General features: G+C 43.9%; 8 protein-coding genes across 10 annotated transcripts; 5 read left to right on the forward strand and 3 right to left on the reverse strand.

Moving 5' to 3' along the window:
• The first annotated feature begins 287 nt into the window (after window positions 1-287).
• Window positions 288-2,065, forward strand: LOC120449572 (trafficking protein particle complex subunit 12). The gene is made up of 4 exons (XM_039632126.2): window positions 288-634; window positions 700-1,284; window positions 1,341-1,516; window positions 1,573-2,065. Exons 1-4 carry the CDS (start codon window positions 320-322, stop codon window positions 1,952-1,954), a joined length of 1,458 nt encoding a protein of 485 aa, XP_039488060.1. The 5' UTR covers window positions 288-319; the 3' UTR covers window positions 1,955-2,065.
• Window positions 2,066-2,208: 143 nt separating this feature from the next.
• On the forward strand, window positions 2,209-8,017 carry LOC120448061 (mRNA (2'-O-methyladenosine-N(6)-)-methyltransferase). The gene is made up of 5 exons (XM_039629826.1): window positions 2,209-2,384; window positions 3,775-5,623; window positions 5,689-5,814; window positions 5,885-6,013; window positions 6,073-8,017. Exons 2-5 carry the CDS (start codon window positions 3,789-3,791, stop codon window positions 6,743-6,745), a joined length of 2,763 nt encoding a protein of 920 aa, XP_039485760.1. The 5' UTR covers window positions 2,209-2,384; window positions 3,775-3,788; the 3' UTR covers window positions 6,746-8,017.
• A 4-nt stretch (window positions 8,018-8,021) lies between these two features.
• LOC120448062 (peroxisomal membrane protein PEX14) lies at window positions 8,022-9,508 on the reverse strand. The gene is made up of 3 exons (XM_039629827.2): window positions 9,199-9,508; window positions 8,838-9,140; window positions 8,022-8,686 (listed from the first exon to the last, which is right to left on the reverse strand). Exons 1-3 carry the CDS (start codon window positions 9,307-9,309, stop codon window positions 8,258-8,260), a joined length of 843 nt encoding a protein of 280 aa, XP_039485761.1. The 5' UTR covers window positions 9,310-9,508; the 3' UTR covers window positions 8,022-8,257.
• A 437-nt stretch (window positions 9,509-9,945) lies between these two features.
• Window positions 9,946-11,304, forward strand: LOC120450451 (peroxisomal membrane protein PEX16). The gene is made up of 2 exons (XM_039633470.2): window positions 9,946-10,171; window positions 10,233-11,304. The coding sequence occupies exons 1-2, from the start codon at window positions 10,060-10,062 to the stop codon at window positions 11,150-11,152; spliced, it is 1,032 nt and encodes a 343-aa protein (XP_039489404.1). The 5' UTR covers window positions 9,946-10,059; the 3' UTR covers window positions 11,153-11,304.
• A 71-nt stretch (window positions 11,305-11,375) lies between these two features.
• Window positions 11,376-16,765, reverse strand: LOC120450449 (serine/threonine-protein kinase PITSLRE). 3 transcript variants are annotated; one of them, XM_039633468.2, is made up of 4 exons: window positions 16,636-16,765; window positions 16,379-16,576; window positions 12,170-14,420; window positions 11,376-12,042 (listed from the first exon to the last, which is right to left on the reverse strand). In XM_039633468.2, the coding sequence occupies exons 2-4, from the start codon at window positions 16,441-16,443 to the stop codon at window positions 11,509-11,511; spliced, it is 2,850 nt and encodes a 949-aa protein (XP_039489402.1). In that variant the 5' UTR covers window positions 16,444-16,576; window positions 16,636-16,765; the 3' UTR covers window positions 11,376-11,508. The 3 variants fall into 3 exon arrangements, with proteins under 3 accessions (XP_039489402.1, XP_039489403.1, XP_039489401.1); XM_039633469.2 differs by adding an exon at window positions 15,222-15,587 and having other exon boundaries at window positions 16,379-16,725; XM_039633467.2 differs by having other exon boundaries at window positions 16,379-16,727.
• Window positions 16,766-17,071: 306 nt separating this feature from the next.
• On the forward strand, window positions 17,072-18,105 carry LOC120450453 (distal membrane-arm assembly complex protein 2). The gene has a single exon (XM_039633473.2). The coding sequence runs from the start codon at window positions 17,155-17,157 to the stop codon at window positions 18,004-18,006; it is 852 nt and encodes a 283-aa protein (XP_039489407.2). The 5' UTR covers window positions 17,072-17,154; the 3' UTR covers window positions 18,007-18,105.
• Window positions 18,054-18,685, reverse strand: LOC120450454 (coiled-coil-helix-coiled-coil-helix domain-containing protein 7). Its single transcript, XM_039633474.1, has 3 exons — window positions 18,529-18,685; window positions 18,376-18,474; window positions 18,054-18,320 (listed from the first exon to the last, which is right to left on the reverse strand). The coding sequence occupies exons 1-3, from the start codon at window positions 18,571-18,573 to the stop codon at window positions 18,207-18,209; spliced, it is 258 nt and encodes an 85-aa protein (XP_039489408.1). The 5' UTR covers window positions 18,574-18,685; the 3' UTR covers window positions 18,054-18,206.
• On the forward strand, window positions 18,655-20,286 carry LOC120450452 (vacuolar protein sorting-associated protein 26C). Its single transcript, XM_039633472.2, has 3 exons — window positions 18,655-18,795; window positions 18,851-19,619; window positions 19,680-20,286. Exons 1-3 carry the CDS (start codon window positions 18,736-18,738, stop codon window positions 19,799-19,801), a joined length of 951 nt encoding a protein of 316 aa, XP_039489406.1. The 5' UTR covers window positions 18,655-18,735; the 3' UTR covers window positions 19,802-20,286.
• The last annotated feature ends 1,748 nt before the right edge of the window (window positions 20,287-22,034 follow it).

Here is a 22,034-nt window from a genome sequence, read left to right on the forward strand (position 1 = left end):
TTATGTTGCAGAGCAGCACAATTCCTGTTTTTTAAAAAACCCATAGACGTATTAGGTAAAACTTTGTTCAAAAGTACCGCCAATGAAAAGCAATTTTCAAACAATTTAATGAAAATATACTAATTTTTACGCCAGTTGTGTTTATTTTAATCATGCAAAACTCGCGTCCACACGTAGCATCCGCAAAAAAGGATTAGCTAATTATAAGATGTTTTCAAACTATTGAACTATTGGCGCCATTCAGAGCCGATAGCACTTGCTCCGGCAGCAGCGATAGTGACATCCCTAACAACTTATCGAAAAACAATCAAAGAAAGACATGTCACATAAAATAAGCGAATATTTCGCAAACGATCCGCCCAGTTTCTTCGATGAGCTGGCAAACAAACCAAAGGGCAAGGACTTGCCACCAGAAGGGGGTTCCAGCAGCGCCAGTAACACCAGTACCGCCGCAAGCATGATGTCCAACACCTTCACCGGGTTCTTTCAGCCACCTGAATATGTTGAGACACCTGAGGCAGGAGAGGATTCCGTAAAAGTCAGTGACGACGTAAGAAATCTATGGGAGTTGCCGCGCGAAAACGAGCCGCCTGGTAAACTTATTATGCCGGGCATCCATCTGCAAAATGACTTGGTACGTAACATTCGATACTTTTTCTTAATTATAATAACGCTTTAAATAAATATTGACTGTTTCAGGTAGATCCCATCAGCGTGGCGGTGACCCAACACCTCGGAGAGGCAGAGTTGTCCTACCGAAAGATCCTTCGCGTCGATGATGTCACTCAGGACGAGCGCGGATTGAGAACATTAATCCACGCCGGTTGCTATCGCACTGCCGTGAATCTTACTGGCCGTCTTCTGACCATTTATGGCCAGGGTTACGGGAGATCTGGTCAGCCAGCCAAACACTCGCCCCACTCCCTGCAATTGTGGTTCACGCGACTCGCACTTCTTGCCAAGTTGGGCGAGTTTGAGCTGTTGAATGCCGAGGCAGAACCTTTCGGCCAACTTACTAGCCCCGATGTCTTCTACGACTTCTATCCGGAAATGTACAATGGCAAGAGTGGATCCATAGCCTGCTTTTCTTTCCGGCTTTTACTTGCAGAGCTGCCCATTTATCTGGGCAAACCCCACGTCGCCTTGGACAGACTTTCAGAACTTCATGTGACCACCCGGGAAATCAAGGAGCACTACACAAATCTGCGCAACAATACGGCAGATGAGTTTTGGCAAAGGCGATGTGAAAGGGTTCTGCATTCAATCATCAACTGTGGATTAATGGTGCGTTTAAGGAAGTCCTTTAAATGAGTCTAACATTACCCATTTAATTCCTGCAGATGAAGAAATTCAGTATGATAGACGACATAATGGAGGGAACTCTTTTAAAGCGGTCTAGCCTGAGCAAGGAGGATCGGCGTTCCTTGTACTCCGCTTGGGGTCGCATTTATCTCCAAATTGGTGACATATTTGGTGCAGAGCAGAAGATAGCCGTCTCTAGGAGATTAAGGGAAATGTATGTGCCGACTCTAAACAACGCGATTTTCAGTTAGATAATATATTTTGTTTCAGAAACTCTTCGCCTGATCTTAGAGACTTGGTCGATAAAGGCTTAATAGCTGTGGCCAAAAACGACTTTCCCGAGGCCTATGTGATATTCCAGAAAGCTTTACACTTGGACACCGGCAACACAATGATCCTAAACAATATGGGAGTGTGCCTCCTGTATGCCGGAAAGCTAAAGGATGCTATAAATCTGTATGAGCGCGCTATTAACCTGAATCCCCAGAAGTCACTGAACGAAAGTTTGCTGGTCAATCTCTCGACTCTATATGAACTAGAATCAAACAACTCCAAGGCGAAAAAGTATAACTTGCTGCGGCTAATTAACAGATACAAGCCGGATCTCAACATAAGCATAGAAATTTGTCTAAAATTGCAGACGATAAATTAAAGTAAAGATATGGTTAAACATTCCAATCGAGCGGAATTTTGGGCCAACTTAAGGGAGCACCCCTTTGAATCCGCTTGAAAAGTATTAAAGGAATCAAATAATGTACAAACAGTTCCTGATGTTTTTAATGGAATCTGTGGTTAAGAGATTTAATATTTCACATGGGAAAAAAAATCATGAAACTATCGTAAACGATTAATCGCGGATGTAAAGCGATAAGCAGAAAAAAATAGCAGTCAATCGATATTGTGCCTATCGCCACCATGCCATCTCGATTCAACTGCTCCGAGTTTCGTCGCTGAAAAAGAATTTGAGAAGAACTTATTTTTTAATTTCCAAAGAAAATCGCGGGAATATTTACGCAAAGATCACGCCTAAATGTTTGCAAACACGTAGCGCGTGCTTATCAGACTAGGATAGTTGAAACTAGGTGAGTTTAGTGGCGTTTCAAAGCAGTGCGGCCACACGATGCCCAGGCAGTATATAAAATGGAAAATATTGATGTGCCTGTGCCTCGGTGGGTGCAAAAAGAAAGTGTAGAGAAATTTTCGTTGCACCCAGAATGTTGTTTATTTACCCCGTCGAGCAGCGAGTTGCTCGAATCCGCCTGGAATTGAGCGTTGCAAAGTTTCCCTGATTGATATTATATTTTCCTTTAATTTTTAGCGACTTTCTGTGGGTGCACTGAAAAAGCGCGCCATTATTTTAGTGCTATGACGTAGCCGTCGAGGGCCACGAAACCAAGTGTAACTTTTTTCGCAATTGTTTATATGGCGTGCATAATGCCTGCAGTTAGTGCGGGTGTGTGTGTTAGCGGAGGTGTGTTAGTGTTAGTGTGTGCGAGTGCAGCAAATTATTTTGTATATTTTTTATTCCGCTTGTGGCGGTGCGCATACGCTTGGTACACGCTCGTCAAAACATATACACATAACCCAGGCAGAAAATCTCTATTCTTTTGCAATTTGTTTTGATTTCTCATTCGTGCTTTGGTTCGCTCTCTCTGGCTCTCTCGCTCATGCGCGCCGCCTCTCTTTCCTTCTTCTCCTCGTTTGTGTGGACACGGATAACTGTTTTCTGGCTAAGGACGCTCTGTTATTTTTTGGGATTCATCAGCTCAACTTTTAGTGTTAATTTCTACTACTCCCCACGATCCCCACGCATCATTCCGTCCGACTTTAGCGTGCCCCCGATCTCGCTCCGCTGAGTGGCTGTTGTCGACTGGCTGACTAACGGCAGTTATAGCTCTCTGGTGGTGGTTCTGGTTTCTTCGATTCGATTCCGGCGCGCGCTCATTTCATTATCTGCCATCGTGACAGTGTCGCATTGGCTATTTTCTAGCCAAACTGGGATTTAGCGTGCTTTGACTTTCATTTGTAGTAAAGTTGTGATACTGGATATTAAAACAATTTCCACATATTTCGTCAAACTTTTTAAGGCTTCAAAGTCATCATATTGTAAACACTAACCTTAAGTGTTTAAGCCATAATTAAGGCGATTTCAACAATTAAGAATAATGGTATTAGACGGATAATTAATAGATAGTACATTTAAAATTTTGAAGAACATAACGTTGTATAAAACATAAATGAAGATTCTCCGGTCGTGTTACCAATGTTATAAAATCTTTAATTGGCATAAGTAAAAATCCCTATTGTTTTGGGCGATTAGTCATCAAATATATTAATCAAGAGAATTACTAGCTATTTTCCGAGAACCCAATTCGTCATCACCGGCCATTGATTATCTTTTCTTTTTGCGGCTGTGCTCTCACTCTCATCTCCGATTGTAAACATTTGTTTTTGTTTACCTCGTTCTTGCAGAAATATTTCGCAGCATGGCAGCTAACAACAACAATAACAACATACACAACCTGGGCGCGGGGACGGAGGGCTTGCTGTCCTCCGTGATAGCGTCGACGGGAACTCCTGGAATGGGATCCTCGCCCGTGCCCTCAAGATCATCCTCATCGTCCGCCTCCTCCGCCGCACAGAGTGCTTGGGATCAGCTGACGGCGAGTGCCTCCAACAACATGTCACCTTCGCCCACGGCAGGAGCTCCCACGGTCACGGGACCCATTCTACCGGACAATCTGGGTGGTGGCGCAGTTAGTTCACCGGTGGCCAGTTGCTCCTCACCCTCGACGCCTACGAAAACACATGCTCCCTCCCCGCTGGAGAGCATGGCTCATACGCCGCAGGGTCCGCCTACCTTGGGACCCGGGGGCTATGGCGAGGAGCTTACCGCCGAGCTAGTGAACCAGGGATGGCGGAAATTCTGGTCCAAAAGGGAAAACCGACCATACTATTGGAACAAGGTCACCGGCGAATCGCTGTGGGAGATGCCCGGCACCAGACCGTTTGATCCGCTCACCGATCCTTTGGGCATCTGCCATGCAGGAGGTCCAACGCCGATGACCCCCAATATGCACCAGCAGCAACAACAGCAGCATCATCACCTGAAGCGGCGGCCGTCGGATGACATGCACATCCATCCCAATCATCATCATATGGGCGGGGGACCTCCAATGAAGAAGTTTGTTCTGGCCGGTCCCTGGGACCTGGAGGTGTGCACCAATGCCGTGATCGTAGAGCGACCACCAACTCTTCTGCCGCAACCGCATCCTGAGGTAGAGGCTTTACGGGCAGCCTTCACTATGAAGCTGTTAAAAACCTACGAAGATCTGTGCATGCGCAGAGAAAATATAAAAGCACCCAGAGATTCCTTCAACCGCTGGCTGATGGAACGTAAGGTGATAGATACCGGCTGCGATCCGCTGTTGCCCAGTAGCTGCCTGCCGGAGATCTCCAGCTCCATGTACCGCGAGATCATGTCGGATATACCTATCAAGATAGTAAAGCCCAAGTTCACAGGGGATGCCAGGAAACAGCTTTCCCGCTATGCGGAGGCAGCAAAGCAGATAATAGAATCCCGATCGGCGCCTGCGGAATCCAAGAAGGTCGTCAAGTGGAATGTGGAGGACACATTTCAATGGCTAAGACGTACCGTGGGTGCGAGCTACGAAGATTTTCAGGACCGTCTAGCCCACCTAAAACGGCAATGTGAACCCCACTTGGTTGAGACCGTCAAAAGTTCCGTGGAAACCTTGTGCGTGAAAATCTATCATTTGTCGGCTGATCACGCCCGCAAGATCCGTGAGCGCCATTTGCAGCTGCTCAAAGAGCACGGAATACCGGAACCTACGCCTCCACCGCCGCCGCCACATCTAAAGAAAGTGTGGTGCTATCCCATACAGTTTGCCGTCCCATCGCCACGGATGCCGACGATCGAGTACTTACAGGATCGCGACCACATGATCATCAAGTACACGCCCGCCACGATCAATCAGCCTGATGCTCAGTACATCAACCTCACCTATCTGCAGAAGCTGGAACAGCTGTACCGCCACAACTGTTTCGACGACAAGAAGTTTGATCTGTTCATCGGCCGGGTGTGGTGTTTGCTCAAGAGGTACCAGACTTTCCTGGGCAATGCCCTGAATTCCTCCCAGGAGGCGGAGCTTACGCAAGCAGCCTTGCCAGTGCCAGTGTTCGAGTGCCTACATCGGCATTTTGGTGTAAGCTTCGAGTGCTTCGCCTCGCCATTCAATTCCTACTTTCGACAATACTGCTCCGCGTTTGCCGACACGGATGCCTACTTCGGTTCAAGGGGGTATGTAGTCAAATAATTAATTTTAATGAGCTCTATCTAAATGAAATTTGTGTGTGACCTTATAGCCCCTTTCTGGATTTCAAGCCCGTTTCCGGGTCCTTTCAAGTGAATCCTCCCCACTGCGAGGAGCTGATTGAGGCTTCTTTGCTGCACATCGACAAACTGCTCACGGACACTATGGAACCGCTGAGGTGAACTTAAATTTAATGTTATGATGGCCCCGGAGCTTAATACAATTTATATTTGATTTTCTTAATACAGCTTTATTGTGTTCCTGCCAGAGTGGAAGAGCATATCCAAGCTGGACGATAGCATGTATAAGCGCCGTTCAATGGTTGTATTGGGCATGGCACACGAGTACAGGCACGGCTATCAGCACATGTTGCAAAAGTGGGTTAAAGTTATGCCGTTGCCATTCATACTTATCTATCACTGTTCATGTCCCGTAGGTCTGATGTGCTGATTAAGTGCATGCAGGGCACCCAGGTGGTGTGGTTGCAAAATAGCGCCGGATACGCACGATGGGGACCTAACGAAATTCGCGTGGAGGCCCTGCGCGAGGCCTTCAGGCCACAACGAGATCGAGAGCGTGAACGGGCAGCAGCTGCGGCGGCAGCATCTGGGGTAAGCTCTAGCCAGCAATCGCCATCAACGCCACCATCCGCCGCATCCACGGCTCCAACATCCAACTCTAGTACGATCAGTGGAGTCAATAGCAACAGCTCCTCCGCAGCCCCTACAACGAGCGCAAGCAGCAGTCCGTCGCTGACCACAACATCGTCCTCAATGTCGCCATTGTCCCCGCACACGCCCACCGGGAATCCGCCGCCACAGTTCCCGATGACCATCAGCAACACCAGTAGTAGCAGCAATTTGGTAGCCGCCTCGCCCACAATGAGTGTGCAAAGCGATTGCTCTTCGCCCTCTTCGTCGACGATGTCCCTTTCACCGGCTCCTGCTTCGGGCGGATATCCGGATGGAGTGACATCCGCTACAACGGCAGCGGTGAGCATTACGGCTACGACTAGTACATCGGGTGCTGGAGCGGGATCTGCATTTGGCCAGGCCAATAGCATTAGTAGTTCTGCATCCACGCAAGCTGTCATAAACTCAGCTGTCTAGATTTGATTCTTTTTGGGATCTTGCTATCCACACATGGTTCTGTTTTGTCCACATTATCTGTGCACTTTCTGTTAGCATAAATTAGGGATACATTTGAGGAAGAAGAAACCAATTGGGCTTAATGCCACACTAGCGGCCATGCTGCCTGTTCCGAGGTTTAGTTTTGTGTAGTCGGATGATGATCACTCTAATTTAATCAAAAACGGAAGCTGAAGGAATAGCTATTTCTATTTTTCCGAAAAAGTACAACTGTCTTATTCTGTTTTCAAAATGTATCATTGGAATCAGAAAAACGCATATATCACGCAATATTTTGTAGTTTATTTAAAAAAATTAATTTGTAACTTTACGCACCGCTCGGTGTTAATCAAATTGTGCCTGTCCGAATTGTAAATTACGTTTGGGTTAAACAACAGGCTTTAAAACACTAAATATTTTGTTACACATTCAACTTTTTGTCAAAGCTTTAATTTTCAAATGTACAGAGTGCTCGGCCTTCGGCAACTGGTATTGCCTCAATCGCAAGGTATAATTAATTGTAAATATGTTATATTTAATTTGAAATAGCTGATAAATCCCGGCCTGGCCGTTGTTTATCTTATACGATTGTACCCAACAAACAAGGGCCACGCTACCCAACAAAAGACTCTAATAATGCATACTTAGTATGGGTAGGGGTAATGTTCTCTATCCTTGTTTCAGGGTATTTCGCAATGGTTTTCCATTCACAAAACAAAAAAAGAAATAAAGAACACATTTAAATGAACTATTACGCCCTTAACAATCTTTTGTGAGACTATTAACTTACTAGAATACATTAACATTAAAGAAAATGGCAAACCATTATTTGAATACTAAATTATCGTATGTACAAATCGATAACTAACGTAAGTAGTGAAGGAAATTTAATGAAGGAAGGAGAAGAGAAATACGGAATGCGCAGAGAACCAAATTTGTAATTAAAACAAACCCATAACTACGCACCGCACAATAAATTAATAATATAGATCCGTTTAGGATCTGGGTGGAGTATTTAAAGAGCTACATTGCAATTTGAGGATCTCCGCTCAGCATAATCTTAAATCAAACGTAAGGGAATTTAGCCAATTTATAGAAAGTAGCACTCGGCAAACTTTTTTAGAAACCAATTATCGTCTAAGTCGAAATTTATTGTCTAAACCGATATGCTATCCCCACCCCGTATGTACCGATAAACAAAAAACTACACAAAAGCATTTTTGCGCTTAATTAAACAGTTTCTTTCAATTCAAACCTGTTATTATGTAAACTTTTTTATTATTACATTGTATAGACATCGTATCGCATAAGTGTGTATATGTGAGTGTGTGTATGTACTTTTGGATATGGATTAGCTGTTGACTATAAAGAGAACTTAAATGCTATAAACGCAAAGCAAAAAACCAAAAAGTCTTAACGGCATTTAAGGGAAAACTCAATTTACAGCTTAACTATATACTACGTCTATATAGTCAACCTCGTATTCTGATTGCATTACATGATCTCCAAGCTGGAGTCACTATTCTTGGTTACCACCTCGGTCTCCGACGAGCCCGACCCGGATCCAGCATCATCGCCCTTCTCGTTGTCGTCCGACCCGCTGTGCCGGTGATGGTGATGCGGGGAGCCGGCCAACTGCCAGGCGGGAATGGATGGCACTGCAATCGGGGCCACAGGACCGGCGAACTGCTTTCGGTTCAAAAGCAGGCCCTTAATGGCATCCAGATCGCTGCGGAAGTTACTAAATTCGCGGTTCAGCTGCTGGGCGTGTTCCCTCTGCTGGGTGGTGATCAGATCCCTGACCGCCGAAATCTCCTTGTTGAGGTCGTTGGTGCGTTGGTCCACCTTTTTATCTATGTCGTCGAGGACTTCATCGACCGCCTTCTTCTTTGGCTTGCCAAACAGGTAAGGCGCAATGTATTTCTGTAGTTATACAGGTTTTAAAAGTTAATAACAAAAATGATCTTTGGACTGATCAAAAAAGTTTTTAGACAGTTTGATCAAATATGTATACATGCAGCTAAGCTTTAGCAATTAATAAAATCCCAAAAATAGGGATCCCACGGCATCTCACCTTCCAAAAGAGGTAGACTGCATAAATAACTCCGCTAAACAGGGCTGCCGAATGGATGATTTCCCTGATCCGGGCAAAGACAGTCGGTTGCGGCTGCAGCGCCTGCAACTGGGATCCAATGCTGATCACGGTGTTCGGGCTGGGATTGGGATTATTGGGGTCTTGGGTGAAAACGCCGGCCCGTTCGCAGGCCAACTGGATTTCGTGAGAAGTGAGACCTTTGGACCGTAGGAACTGCTGCTTCTGGATAAGTGTCGTGTGGCGCACCTTAGTGTTTTGTAGAAAACTGACTGCAGTGGTTATCTGCGGCAAATAGTCGGATTATAGATTAGGCAAACTTGAGGGGTTATACAAATGTTACCAGCGATTCTCGGGGCAATTGCTCATCTGCGCCGGCCTCGACATCGTGCTGCACCGAGGTAGCCGTCGCCATGATGGTGGTGTCCCCAGTATCCGTATTGTTGCTGGACATCTGTATATCGACTCTTAATTCAATCTTGCCTAGCTAATCCACACGAAAACGAAGTGAACCCGAATTCACGAACAATTCGATTGCAAAGTGCACAAAAACAAAAGTGTGACCGAGCACTTGAGTGCTCTTGAAGTTACTAACGCGTTAGGATTTCCACGTTAATTAAGTGGTGGTGGCAAATTCATGTATTTTGTGACGTAATAAAAATAAGACTTTTGAAAAATTATTTTTCTAAAGAATTGGGAGTATAAAGTCTAAGAAAGCTTGAATCAAGATGCCAAGACTAAATAAACAAATCTAAGATTAAAAGATATTAAGAATGACAGATAGCCCAAACATTGTTCTTACGATTTGTAGGTGGGTGATAAGTTAAAAGAAAGCTATAGCTCGTACGACGACCTAGTGACCGCTATAAAAGTCATGCATTTTATTTACTTATGGCGTTACAAAAAATTTGCATTTAGTTATACAGGCTGTTATATTTATTTTTATAGCAATTTAAGCTTATGTTATGTTTCTGTGTTTTATGTGTTTTAACATTCCAAAAAGGGTTTCGTTTAATCAACGGTCTCTCTGTTTGAACGCATACATATGTACTTTTCGTCACCTTAAATTTTTTTTTAGCATGAACGCACTAACGCCTTGACCAAAAGCCCAGAACCCACAGCTGCACCGATTTGATTACCTGCAGACCGAAATTCTTCATTTTTATTTACTATTTAAAGGATCAGGCAATATTTTTGGGATATAATGGACACTCTGAAGGGCATGCTAAAGGCGTACGAGGCGTGGGTGGCGAAAAACCCGGATGTGGTGGGAGATTTCGAGACAACAGCCAAGTGGGTATCCTACTTTATAGCAGGTAAGGTGAAATTCTTGTTTACATAGACCGTATAGATTCATCTCTTTGGTCCGGCTTCCAGGTCGTATTTCCTCATCAAATGTGGTCAGTGAGCTGGTGTACACATTGTCCAATATGCTGGTGTTCTATAACGATCGGATCATCGAAAAAGCACGCAATGCCGAGGCGAATTCTGTAATAAAGCTGCAATCGAAACTTTGCTACCGTCTAAAGGTCATGTTGACGACACTTGAATATAGCGAGGTTTTCATCGAGATATCAGCCCGCCGGCTTTTCGGTCAATCCGGCAAATGGCTAGTGATAGCGCTAATACAGGCCTTCAAGGCAGCGGGCCGTTTCTTTATCTTGAAGCACTCCACCTCGGATATAATAACCTCACCGCCCATTGCCGCCCTGAATCGAAGGGCCGTCGGCAAGCAGAGGAAAAATTCTGGGGATGGGGCAGTATCCTTGACGAACGATTTGCTGCAATCCCAGCACTCAATCACCTTCCAATTAAAGCGATCTGGCCGTGTAATTCGCAAGGTGGAGGGTGCTCCTCCCCTGCAATATCGCGACTTCAAGCTTCATATAGACAACAATGAAGCGGTGAAGACGCAAATTCCGCGGAAACTCCTGCAAGCCGAATACCTGTATATATCGAAGCCGCTAATCCACCTGGTCGCCATGGGGTTGTTCGGACAGAGAAGTTGGAAACAGTATATGGTAGCATTATCCATGGATTTGTATAGCATTCACCTGTACCGTCAGCATCGCGACCTAATGTCAAAGCAACAAAAACTTGAGCTGAGCAGGCGATGCATAAACATCATGTACTTCCTGGTCCGATCGCCGTTCTATGACAGCTTCACCAAATCGAGACTGGACCGGATACTCGACTTTGTGGCCACAAGCGTGCCCATTGCTAAGGTGGTGGCTAAACCCCTTAAAGATTACATTCCCACGTGGCAAACCACTTACTTCTATCTGTGGTCTACTTAGGCATTTCAGATAGAGCGAAAGTATTCCCCTAGGCTAAGTTTTAAAGTTACAGGTGTGGATGCATTTGGAGTGTACAGAGGGTGGGTTGACTTTTGGTCTCTGGAATTTTAAACCCGGAAAATAAAACTAAAACTCAAGTCGTAAACTAGTGACTAACTTCCGATACGTTTATAGTTAGCTTTCCTACACGGGTTTGCCACTTTTGAAATGAAAAATACATCAATTGTTTTGTATGGCATTTTAAATTATATATGGAACAATATTTTTACACATACAATTAAACGAAATTTTTCACTTACATCGCTAACTATACATAACAATTAATTGTAATCGTAATGGGCTAAAAACACACAGAATCAGAACTTCAGACTGAATCCCGGTCCCATGGCCAACTGGCGTTGCGTTAATCCAGCGTTCAGGACAAATCCCGTGCTAGCCGACGATCCACCAGCTCCGTGGCTCTTCTTGTTGCCAGTGATAATCCCAGATGAGAGCTTGTTTCCCGGACCCACAGCGATGGGCTCATCGCGGCCTAGCTGCTTGAACTGCGAGCCACCGGACGGTGGTTTGGGGGATGAGGCTTGTGCCTTGCGCGCTCCCAATTCACTCTTGGCCGGCCAGGTGGGAAACATGGAGGGATCGATGGGCAATGGCAGCTCCTTGAAGAAGCCATGCTTTAGTGCCGCGTCGGCGCTCAGTCTTTGTTTCGGATCGTACGTCAGCAGACCCTGCAGCAGCGACAGCCCCATTTCAGAGGTCTTCTCCTGGAAGTGCTTGCGTAGTTGAGAGACGGGATACTCGGTAAACTGAGAGTTCTGTGACAACATGTTTTTCACGGCGGGTAGCTCGGTGTATCCGGGCCAGATCTTTTCGTTCGGAGTGCCCAATTCCTAAAAGAACAATAAATCGACAGTCAATGATCAATCAGCAAGTGATTTTCTAAATTTATGTAATGTTAAAACCATTTATCACAAGCGGCTTTTTATCCCTAGGCATTAATGGTCAGTCATATCTTACCTTAAAGATCCTGTTAAGCTCATCGATTTCAGATTTTCCCGGAAAGAGCGGCAACATCTGCAGGAATTCGGCGAAAATGCAGCCCACCGACCAGACGTCTATGGGCGTGGAGTAAACCGGCGAGCAAAGAAGCAACTCCGGTGCACGGTACCAGAGAGTCACAACAAGTGAGGTATACTTCTTGATCGGCGAACCATACTCCCTGGCCAATCCAAAATCGCCCACTTTAAGAATTCCCTTGTGGGACAAGAGAAGATTGGAGGTCTTCAGGTCACGATGCAATATCCAATTGTCATGGAGATGGGCCACCGCTAGCAGGAGCTGCTGAGTCAGACACTTTACTTCCCCGGGGAAAAAGCTCTGCTTACGATTCTTCATCGTTTCCATCAAGGATTTCAGGTCGTGTTCTACATAGTCCATCACAATAAATATCTTATCCATGTTGGATCCGACCACGATCTCGCGAACAGTCACAATATTCGGATGTTGACCCTTGAGAAGAGTGTTGATCTCCCTGAGTGATGTTATTGGAAATCCCTCCTTTTCCTTCTCCATTTTCAGCCGCTTAAGAGCCACAATCTCATTGGTTCTTTTGTCCTTGGCTCGATATACCACGCCATAGGTTCCCTCTTCGATGCGATTTAGACACTGGAACTCCTCCACAGAGCGGCAACCCTGTACACCGGGATAATAGTTGGGCAGGGGAACGCCCTTGTCATCGCACGGAATTTGCTCCTCCAGAGACTTTTGTTTCTCTTTGAGTTTCTCCTCGAGCTTCTCTTCAGGCTGCTCTTGGGTCATTCCACGTTCCTCGCTGCGCGTGCTGCTGCTGGGTGAGGCAGGTGCATCCGCGACTCGCCGATCTACTTCATCCTCCAGGCTGCTTTGACTTCTAGAACGAGATCTGGATCGACTATTTTGACTGGACTGGGAGCTGCTCTTAGAGCTTATAGAGCGAGATCGCTGACGCTGTTTGGGTGACTTGTATAGGTCACCCACGCTAAGTGGACTATCGGGCAAGGGTAAATCTTCGTCGTCGTCTTCCAATTGTGACTTGGGTTTAATCTTGCTCTTCTTTCTGCTAGCATAGCTGTCTTCACTTCCAGATTCTGTTGCGCTGTCCTCCTCGGGATCCTCCTCGTTTGAGTCGCTCTCTTCGCTCTCTTCCTCGTCATCATCTCGGATAACTTCGATAACCTCCTCCCGCCGCTTCTTGAGTTTGACTTCCTTCTCATAGATATCAGGCTTGGACTTCCTCTTTACATGAATGTTCAAGCCAGCAGTTACGCTTGCAGCTACTGTTGTTGGACTCAGTGCATCGCTGTGCTCGTTTCGCTCGCGGAGCAACTCCCTCCGAGCTTCCAGTTCCTCACGAGCCGTCTGCTTTCGCTGCCGGTTGTCCCGTTCAGCGGCAAGAAGTTTTTCCCTGCGAGCCAAGAGCTCTAAGTCCTCGGGCATCTTTTGTCTGCTGACCTCAACTTCCTCGCGCCACTTGCTGCGATGCGATTTGTGCTGGTGCTGATGGTGGTGCTCCTGATCGGGACTGTCCAGCAGCTCAATGACTCGGTCGTGACGGTTTTGCTTGTGGGTACTTCGCCCAGTCCGCTCTCTCTCCTTGCGTCCCCCTTCCCGCCGGTCACTTCTTTCGACCCGATGCTCATAGTTTTCCTCCGTTTCATAGTCCTTAACGTAGTTATGCCGCTTTTTTAGTAGCCTGGATCGCAGATCCTGTTCCAGGCTCTCAGCATCCTTGCTCTCTGCATATTTACTACTGCGTCGCGCTGGCTCCTCCATTGTGTAGTCGCCGTGCCGACTGCTCGAGTGATAGCTCGATGGATAGGAATGGTAATCGCGAGGAGCGGCTCGAGCTCCACTTAAATGCTGGTGATGATGATGATGGTGGGCAGCATAGCTGGGCGCCGGAGGTAGGGACTGTTGCTGCTGTTGTGGCGGCTGGGGGTAATGGTAGGCATGACCTAGGTGGTGTTTTGCATAAGCTGCAGCCACATTGCTGCTCCGTTCGCGATGGTGGTGGTGGTAGTGTTCCTCCCGGCTCCGATATTCATATCGATGATCCCGTTCTGGTCCTGGTGCAGCACCGCCCACATTTTCCCGTTCCTTGTGGCGTCGACGCTCGCGGGAATGTTTCTTCTTCTCTCGCCTGGAACCGGATCCTGATTCTCGGCTGGCCTGCGGTGGTTGTATGTACAAAGCATCAGCGTCCCCCTCGTGCTCATCCTCCTCGCCTCGGCTAAAAGTAAGAGAGAAAGTCCAAAATTATGGTGTCATGCTTTAAGTGGTGTCCCATCTGCTGATGATTCTGGACCGTTGCCTGCCGAAGTCCCAGTAGACCAGGCGCTGCTATGACCGTGTTGCATGTTGCTCGTTGCAGGTTGCGTGTTTTGCTGCAGTCGGAGTTAGTATTACATTTTACACTAGCCCTTGGAGACCTTAAAAGCTCGAGTCCACGTTAGCTCTGGAATTCTTTCGAGATTAGATACAAAAACTGTGGTGCAGTATAGCGAATCATAAGTGATTTATTCGAGGCAATCGGTTCAGTGTTGCTCAAATAATTGGCGTTTTTGTTCCATATTTGAGCAGCAACGAGTGAATTTGGTGAGTCGATTTGAAGGCAAATAAACATGGTTGGAAGTCATGGAGACAAGTAATCATAGGGTCATTGAAAAATTAATGTTCAAATAAGAAGTCTGTAGATCTGATAATAGAAATTCTATGCTTAGTCTTTCATAAATCACAAAAATGAAAATCGACCCACCATTGAGTGCAATCAAATGGAGTACTTACCTGATTCCGGATCCAGTAACTATTCCATGAAGCTCGGAGCCTCAAAGCTCACAAGGGCTGTAAAATGCAAACACTTACACGACTGACTGCGCAACCTGCTGGGAATGGGAGTAGTTATCTTTTGAGAGACAGAGAGACACGAAAGACATTGAGACAGGACTTGGAAAGAGGCATTAGCAAAGTAGTATAAATACAATATTGTGTGTGTTTCATTCAATTGAGATTATTACAGAGTATTACAATTTACCGCCAGCAGCACATGAGAGAGATCGAATCGATCGATCCATCGGTTCGGAGCTTATCGGATCTCTATCCCGATTCTCGGGTTTTCGGTATTCGGTTCTCGGAACACATTTAACTTGCCAGCGGCGTGTCAAGCGAGATTAGTGTAGGTTGGCTTGAGAAGATTTGGTCCCATCTGCCGTTGACACTGCAGGTGCACAGTTTTAAACTCGAATTTGCACATACTTTTTGTACTTTTTTCGTTTGTTTTAATTTTGCATTTTTTTTAATAGCTTTGTTGGTTCTTTTTTTTATTTTTATTACGATTATTATTAGGTTTGTTGTTGGCCATCGCGCGCCTCGGTCATGGGACAAGTACACACTTTTTGGCCTATTTGCAACGAAAAAATTCAAGTCAATTAAACGGTTCAATAAAATCAATAAATTTTAAATCGTCATAAATTGGTTTTGTTTTCTTTTGGTTTGGTATTTTTGTTATCATTATCAAGGAGAGCAAACAAGCGCGAAAGGGATGTTGGGGTGATATACATGTACATATATATAAAGGGCGAATGTTCTTTTTACAAACGCAAATTTCGTATCAATATTAGAGAATTGGCATGTACTCTTCGTTATAGTCAACTAATAAAGATGGTGGGGGGAAAATTGTCCACCCTCTGCATACACACATGCAACAGTTATTGGTACACGTGTGGTCAAAATAATAGTTGGATTTGTCATTGAAGTCAATGCATAGCCATGTTAACGGATTATTTAAATTAAATTTCCTCACTATTGAATTGATTGGGAAGTCCTTAAATTGTTCAATGAGCCATTTTATAAGGAAAAACAAGAATTCACTATTAATAGTTTTAAATATCTACATTTTACGTAATCGAGCTTGGTAGGTCCAATCATTTGTTAAAAATTTATTTGATGTATTCTTTAAAAATACTGTATTATCTATTATCATGACCGCAGCTGTATGAATAGGCGAGAGATGTCAACGGCGGGATACCACAAGATATCTGGCTAGAGTTCTAGCGGAATTCCCGCCGCGCAACCAGCACCCGTGTGTATATGTACGCCTCTTTGTATGTATGCAGCAACAATTTTCCATGAATCGCATATTGAGAACACCGAATCTCTGAGTTTGCCCAGGACCCCAGGGATAATACACACCTGTGATAATGCCCATCGTTGGGGCTCCGCAGCTGGCCATCCTCGCTGCCAGACGAATTGACCATTTTTCGGCGCGCCGTTCGCAGCTAAAGTCGCCAATTAAAATGCCAATTGCACGGGTGCCCTTGCGTTGGTTCACGTAATTGTCGGCAGGTTTCTGCGGCGTTCGCCTAGCTGCCGTTGGTTTTAACAGATTGGCTGGCGGTTAATCAGCATTTAAGTGATTTAGCTCGTTTTTTCGGTGGTATCTCACGCACTTCAGCAAAGGTCGTCTGCGCTTCTTTCTTCTCTTCTTTTTTCTTGTGGTGGAAATGTGAAATTCAGCGTTTGACAGCACGCTAAAGCAAAATGGCGTCGCATCAGCTTGGACTGCCAACTCGGCGATAAATTCGGTGCTAGCAGCTGATGCGTCAGCTGCTGTGATTCCGGGCGCGCATCTCGTGAGTCACGCACAAACTTGAATTAAGCAATCAATTTATTAACAGATCTTTAAATATGACTGTAAAATCCATATTTGTGTGATTTAATATTGTATTTTTTTATTTATACTATTTTTCATTCATCTTTGCACGTAACGCGGCGAGAATAAGCAACATATATTTTAGTGCACTGTGGTACATAATATAACATTATGAAGGCAAACATAGGCAATGAAGCAACTATCGTATAGTTAGGATCACGTCGTGAAACTTCGTGACACATCGCTGTTCATATAACATGCGCATCTTTAGTACATTTACCCACTAAAATTTATTTATTGAAATCACACTCGAAGGATGTTGCAGCGCTTGTCGCGTGGATTTTCCATCTTAGGGCGATGTGGCATTCGAACGGCATCCACCGTGCCCACAAATCAGGCGTACCCGGGTGAGGAGGTGGAGGTCAGTGCGACGGTGAAGAGGATCCGCGCGGAATTGGCAGCGGATAAGCAGAAACTTAAGTGGCGCACTCCGATAGGCGACCGGCCGGAGGATTGGAGCAGCAAGCTAAAGCTCTTCTCCAATGCGGAGCAAACCTCAGATTTCATCGTGATGATGCAGAAACCGATCGATCTGAGTCCGAGGAACATACGACAGTGGTGGGAGAACCGGGAGGAGCGCATTGAGCGACACATGCAGCAGTTTGTTCCGGAAAGACACAAGATTCTGGGCGCTGAATTGGCTGCGGCACATTTCATACTGTACCGCGGCGGTGCCGTCAAGTTCATCAACGATACTCACTGGCGGCGAGCCTCCGAGGATGGAGAATTCAATCTGCCTAATAAGTTCGATCCTCGATATAAAGTAGAGGCCTTAAGGTGTGATAACATGGAACTCTACTACGAGGGATTGGAGAACATACGCTGCCTGGACTCCCTTAAGTTCCTGTCCTTTCACAACGTAAAAACTTTTGATGACTGGTGTCTGGATAGAATTTCGGGAGGTGGCTTCCCTCACCTGGAAGTGCTCGACCTTTCGGGCACCGAAATCACCACCAACGGATTGGCCTGCCTATATCGTCTTCCCCAGCTTAAATTACTGATCTTGGAAGATCCGAAGGAGACTCTGGAATTGGAATTGGCCACAGTCATGTTGGAGGAGTCCATGCCAGCTTTAAAAATTGTTGGCGCCGATGCTATTCACAGCTAGGGCGAAATTTGTTTAAGCCTATATAAGGGATTTATCCGATTTTTAAGTTTAGTTGAATATAAATGTTTTTAATAACAAAATATGAATACAGATCTTCATCTAAAAGGGACTTTTTAAATATCGGATTTAAAGATGCCAACAGGAGGTCTAATGCTTGTTAAAGCTTTCCTGCCTGATGTGTAGCTAGTTTATCAGTTATATCAGCTTTGCGGAGGTTTCCCTTTCATATATTCAGCTTTAATCGCATCGCGTTCTTCCAATGGCGGCAAATATGGAGCTATTCCCTTCGCTCTCCTTTCGCTTTTTACTTTGTTCTATTAAAGAAAAAAATGTAGTTCGTAAGACAATCACTTTTATTGAAGAACCCACCCAGAACTCCTTGCAATTGTTATAATTGGCAAAATATATTTCGCACTTGTCGCGATCAAAGTTGTTTTTGTTGAGGCATTTGAATGAAAGCTCCTGTTCCTATTTTGTAAATGTATATTTAAGGAATTATTGATTTTCGTACAGCATACAAACCTTTAAGCAGGGATTATCCCTCTCCGCATTTATATTGCGAGGCATTTGTTATTAAATATTAATGTTTAAATTAAACTTATATAAAAACGATATTGTTTTCGATTCGCCGATTTCGTGACTGTCCACTTGCTGGACAGCTGATGCCAGGGATGCCAGATCGCCTTAGGATACATCAGCTGTTATATTTGTTTTCATTTACTGATTAAAATGGGTTCACTACTCTTCGATATTAAATTAAAGAGAGCGAATAAGGTTTACCATGAAAATGTAAGTTCTTACCGACTCCTAAAGGTGTTATTTCACGAAAATATATATTCCCTAGGACATGCTATTGGGCTGCGTGCAGTTTCAGTGCTCCCAGGAGACAAAACACGAAGGAATTATATTGTATCTGGAGGGAATCGTAAATCTCCAATTAAGCGCTAAAACCGTTGGGCTTTTCGATGCTTTCTATAACTCGGTGAAACCCATTAATCTGCTCCAGAATAGCCTGGAGTTATCTGCGCCCGGGAAACTGAGCGCCGGCCGTTCGGAGTTCCATTTTGAACTGCCTTTGGTGTGTAAAAAGGAACCGCGAATTCTATATGAAACATACCACGGCGTTTTCATCAACGTGAATTATCAACTCACTTGCACTGTAAAAAGGAATTTTCTGGGCAAATCAATGACCAGAACCCAGCAGTTCTGCGTGCAATACAAGCCACTGGCTTTGGGCGAGGATTCAAAGAAAGTGGTTCCTTTTAGTTTGAGTCCGGACTCACTGCAGAAGAATGCCAGCGCCAAGGAGAGGTTGTCCATGCCGAGATTCCTCATCACAGGGCGTCTGGACCGGAGTGAATTCTGCGTAACAACTGCAATTACTGGCAGCATTACGGTCCAGCACACGGAGGCGGCCATTAAGTCCATTGAGATGCAGTTGGTGCGTGTGGAAACCTGTGGCTGCGACGAGGGCTACTCCAAGGATGCCACCGAAATACAGACCATTCAAATAGCCGATGGCAATATGCTGCCCAAGCTGGAACTACCAATTCATTTGGTCCTGCCAAGGCTGTTCACCTGCCCTACGTTGCTCACCAAGAATTTCAAAATCGGTGAGGATCGTATTGGTTATTTATTATTACGCGTAGCATTATTTTCTTTGTTCTTTTCAGAGTTTGAACTTAATCTGATTGTTGTATTTAAGGAGGACTACACGGTTAGCGAGAACTTCAAAATAGTCCTAAAACGTTCGGCAGGTCCTCTGCCCAGCAAAGTAACTACCGCAGGACGCTAAACGAAAAAACTTCGCATTATGGCAGCTATTTTATGAACATAAAAGTAATACATTTTTTTAAGCTAAATATACATATATATATCTCAAAAATGAATCAAATATAAATTGATTAACGATACGAATCTTCTGAAATAAGTGATGTATTTGATATGTTCAGTAAAAAATCTAGTGTATGTACAATAAAATAAAAAATGAATATCCATAAGGATTCTTAGATAATAATGACACTCAAATATCCCGCCTACACAATCAGCTGATAGTTTGCCAGCTGCCAGGATGCTTTTGCTATTCCAGGTGAATAGCAGTTTGGACTAGTTTAATTCGCATGCGATTTTTTTTGCACGTTTAACGAGAATTGTATAGTGTCCGCCTGCTTTATGTTGCGTGAAGCGTTTGATAAGTGTCATAAAATGAAATTGCTTTTGAGGTAATCGTTCAAAAATTCTGCGCTGCTGTGGTTCTGAAACGAAAGTATCTAATTATTAAAATTTTCGGTAAGTTCGAACCACATACACTTGTTGTTTCAATGAAAAAAATTGTTGGTTGCTTACCTAAATTTATCATGTTTAAAAATTAAGTTTAGAGAATGTATTTTTATAAAAATATAATTACTTACAAAACAACGATGCAACATCAAATGTTACACCTTCATTTGGAAATATTCTATATTCTTGAAGTAGGCAAAAATATATATTTATGTCACTTTCATTTTCTATAATGTATGTGTGTAAACTTGTCTCTTAGTTTTAAAGCTGTCTGCAATTCCCAAAAGTCTATCTTTCTGTTGCAGGTAGTATTTAAGTAGGATTGGTTCTCAATATCAATGCCATAGGAATAAATGGAAATAAAAAAGGAACCTTTGTTGTTTTTCATCATAAAGTATTTAAATTTGCTGTACACCAGTTCTTCGAAAATATATAATTCGGTTTTAAATTGACCAAAATTGATGAGTATACCAAATACGTAGCTACCATTGGGAAGGTTGCAAAATTTTAATAGATATATTTTAACATATTAGACAAGAAACTATAGTTTCGTTGTTTAATGATCAAAAATAGTATAGGTATACGGTATACATCAGTTGCCAGTGTTTTTATTAAACATAAATTTAGAGCATTGCTTTAACATTTCCTTTCTTGTTTCATATGTGATCTTACTAAAAGCGACAAAGAGATCAATTGAAATATATTAAATGTCAAACATCAATTTTGTTGTCTTTGAAATTGATTGATTTGAAACTGGGTAACTCGACAAATTTTAATTAAATGCTCGAAGGAGTAACGAACAAGGGTATCGATTACGTTTTCCCATCATCATTATATCCATTGTTTACCTGCGATTTGCTTTCAATCAGAGTCCATGTGAGATTGATGCGAGGTGGGGGAATGTATTTCCTTTGGCATTCTGGTACATCTTTCTGCTGCGCTTCATTTTTGCCACTCCACTCACCTGGTTTCCCGTATCCTGTTCCGCCTTCGTTATTATCTTTCAATTTACACGCAGCTGGCTAAACAAAAAAGCAATGGAAAAGATAAAATGGGGAACCCTACTATCTTTCCGGTCAGTCCATTTAGTCTTCACATTCTACTCGATCCTTTTTTTTTTACTCCGAGAACACACCTTGTGGGGCCATGGATCTTAAATTATGTTGGCTTTTTCTTAATTTAAACGTTTATTTTGATGAAGTATTCCAAAACTTGAGTCTTGCTTATATATATAAGAATTAAATTAAGATTTTAAGGAATAAAATTATTTTCAGATACTTACAATACGGTAGTATTATTTTTCAAATTACATGTTTTCACAGTAGTACTTTCGAATTAGGTTTTCCTTTCCTCCGAGTATTATTCTTAGCATACTTTACAGCTGCTCATCTACTTTCTCCACAGAATCGCAATTTCTCCAGGTTCATTCCCATATCTCACTATATTTTTACTCTTTTCTCTGACTTCCGTGTTGCCGGTAAGTGCATATCAATTTCCTGCTCTCCGATGAGTTGCATGGAAAATTTTTAAATCTTTAATAAGCTGATACTGCCTTTCTTGCTGATGCTGCCGTCATACACACATAATGCATTTTATTTTATGTTTTTTGTGTTCTTCGAGCATGTACACACGAGTCCTGTGGCATTTTATAAGAACCTTTTTTAATTTAAGAGAAAAAATATTCTACAAAGAATTGGATTAGAATATCTCCTTACAATAGGCTGCAAAACATCATCGTATTCTAGCTA

The sequence above is a fragment of the Drosophila santomea genome, chromosome 3L, assembly GCF_016746245.2.
Source record: "Drosophila santomea strain STO CAGO 1482 chromosome 3L, Prin_Dsan_1.1, whole genome shotgun sequence".
NCBI classification, from domain to species: Eukaryota; Metazoa; Arthropoda; class Insecta; order Diptera; family Drosophilidae; genus Drosophila; species Drosophila santomea.

Bases quoted from the DNA above. Each gene is read 5' to 3' on its own strand.
- LOC120449572 (XM_039632126.2), top strand. From the start codon at position 320: ATGTCACATAAAATAAGCGAATATTTCGCAAACGATCCGCCCAGTTTC. The intron at 635-699 runs GTACGTAACATT...TGACTGTTTCAG, and splicing joins TCCATCTGCAAAATGACTTG to GTAGATCCCATCAGCGTGGC. The intron at 1,517-1,572 runs GTATGTGCCGAC...ATTTTGTTTCAG, and splicing joins TCTAGGAGATTAAGGGAAAT to AAACTCTTCGCCTGATCTTA.
- LOC120448061 (XM_039629826.1), top strand. From the start codon at position 3,789: ATGGCAGCTAACAACAACAATAACAACATACACAACCTGGGCGCGGGG. The intron at 5,624-5,688 runs GTATGTAGTCAA...GTGACCTTATAG, and splicing joins GCCTACTTCGGTTCAAGGGG to CCCCTTTCTGGATTTCAAGC. The intron at 6,014-6,072 runs GTGGGTTAAAGT...CATGTCCCGTAG, and splicing joins TATCAGCACATGTTGCAAAA to GTCTGATGTGCTGATTAAGT.
- LOC120448062 (XM_039629827.2), bottom strand. From the start codon at position 9,309: ATGTCCAGCAACAATACGGATACTGGGGACACCACCATCATGGCGACG. The intron at 9,141-9,198 runs GTAACATTTGTA...TATTTGCCGCAG, and splicing joins AATTGCCCCGAGAATCGCTG to ATAACCACTGCAGTCAGTTT. The intron at 8,687-8,837 runs GTGAGATGCCGT...GTATAACTACAG, and splicing joins CAGTCTACCTCTTTTGGAAG to AAATACATTGCGCCTTACCT.
- LOC120450451 (XM_039633470.2), top strand. From the start codon at position 10,060: ATGGACACTCTGAAGGGCATGCTAAAGGCGTACGAGGCGTGGGTGGCG. The intron at 10,172-10,232 runs GTAAGGTGAAAT...TCCGGCTTCCAG, and splicing joins GGTATCCTACTTTATAGCAG to GTCGTATTTCCTCATCAAAT.
- LOC120450449 (XM_039633468.2), bottom strand. From the start codon at position 16,443: ATGGTCAATTCGTCTGGCAGCGAGGATGGCCAGCTGCGGAGCCCCAAC. The intron at 14,421-16,378 runs GTGTGTATTATC...TCTTACTTTTAG, and splicing joins AACGATGGGCATTATCACAG to CCGAGGCGAGGAGGATGAGC. The intron at 12,043-12,169 runs GTAAGATATGAC...TTGTTCTTTTAG, and splicing joins AGCTTAACAGGATCTTTAAG to GAATTGGGCACTCCGAACGA.
- LOC120450453 (XM_039633473.2), top strand. From the start codon at position 17,155: ATGTTGCAGCGCTTGTCGCGTGGATTTTCCATCTTAGGGCGATGTGGC.
- LOC120450454 (XM_039633474.1), bottom strand. From the start codon at position 18,573: ATGCCTCGCAATATAAATGCGGAGAGGGATAATCCCTGCTTAAAG. The intron at 18,475-18,528 runs GTTTGTATGCTG...TTTACAAAATAG, and splicing joins GGGATAATCCCTGCTTAAAG to GAACAGGAGCTTTCATTCAA. The intron at 18,321-18,375 runs GTGGGTTCTTCA...TTTCTTTAATAG, and splicing joins ACAATTGCAAGGAGTTCTGG to AACAAAGTAAAAAGCGAAAG.
- LOC120450452 (XM_039633472.2), top strand. From the start codon at position 18,736: ATGGGTTCACTACTCTTCGATATTAAATTAAAGAGAGCGAATAAGGTT. The intron at 18,796-18,850 runs GTAAGTTCTTAC...TATATTCCCTAG, and splicing joins ATAAGGTTTACCATGAAAAT to GACATGCTATTGGGCTGCGT. The intron at 19,620-19,679 runs GTGAGGATCGTA...TGTTCTTTTCAG, and splicing joins CACCAAGAATTTCAAAATCG to AGTTTGAACTTAATCTGATT.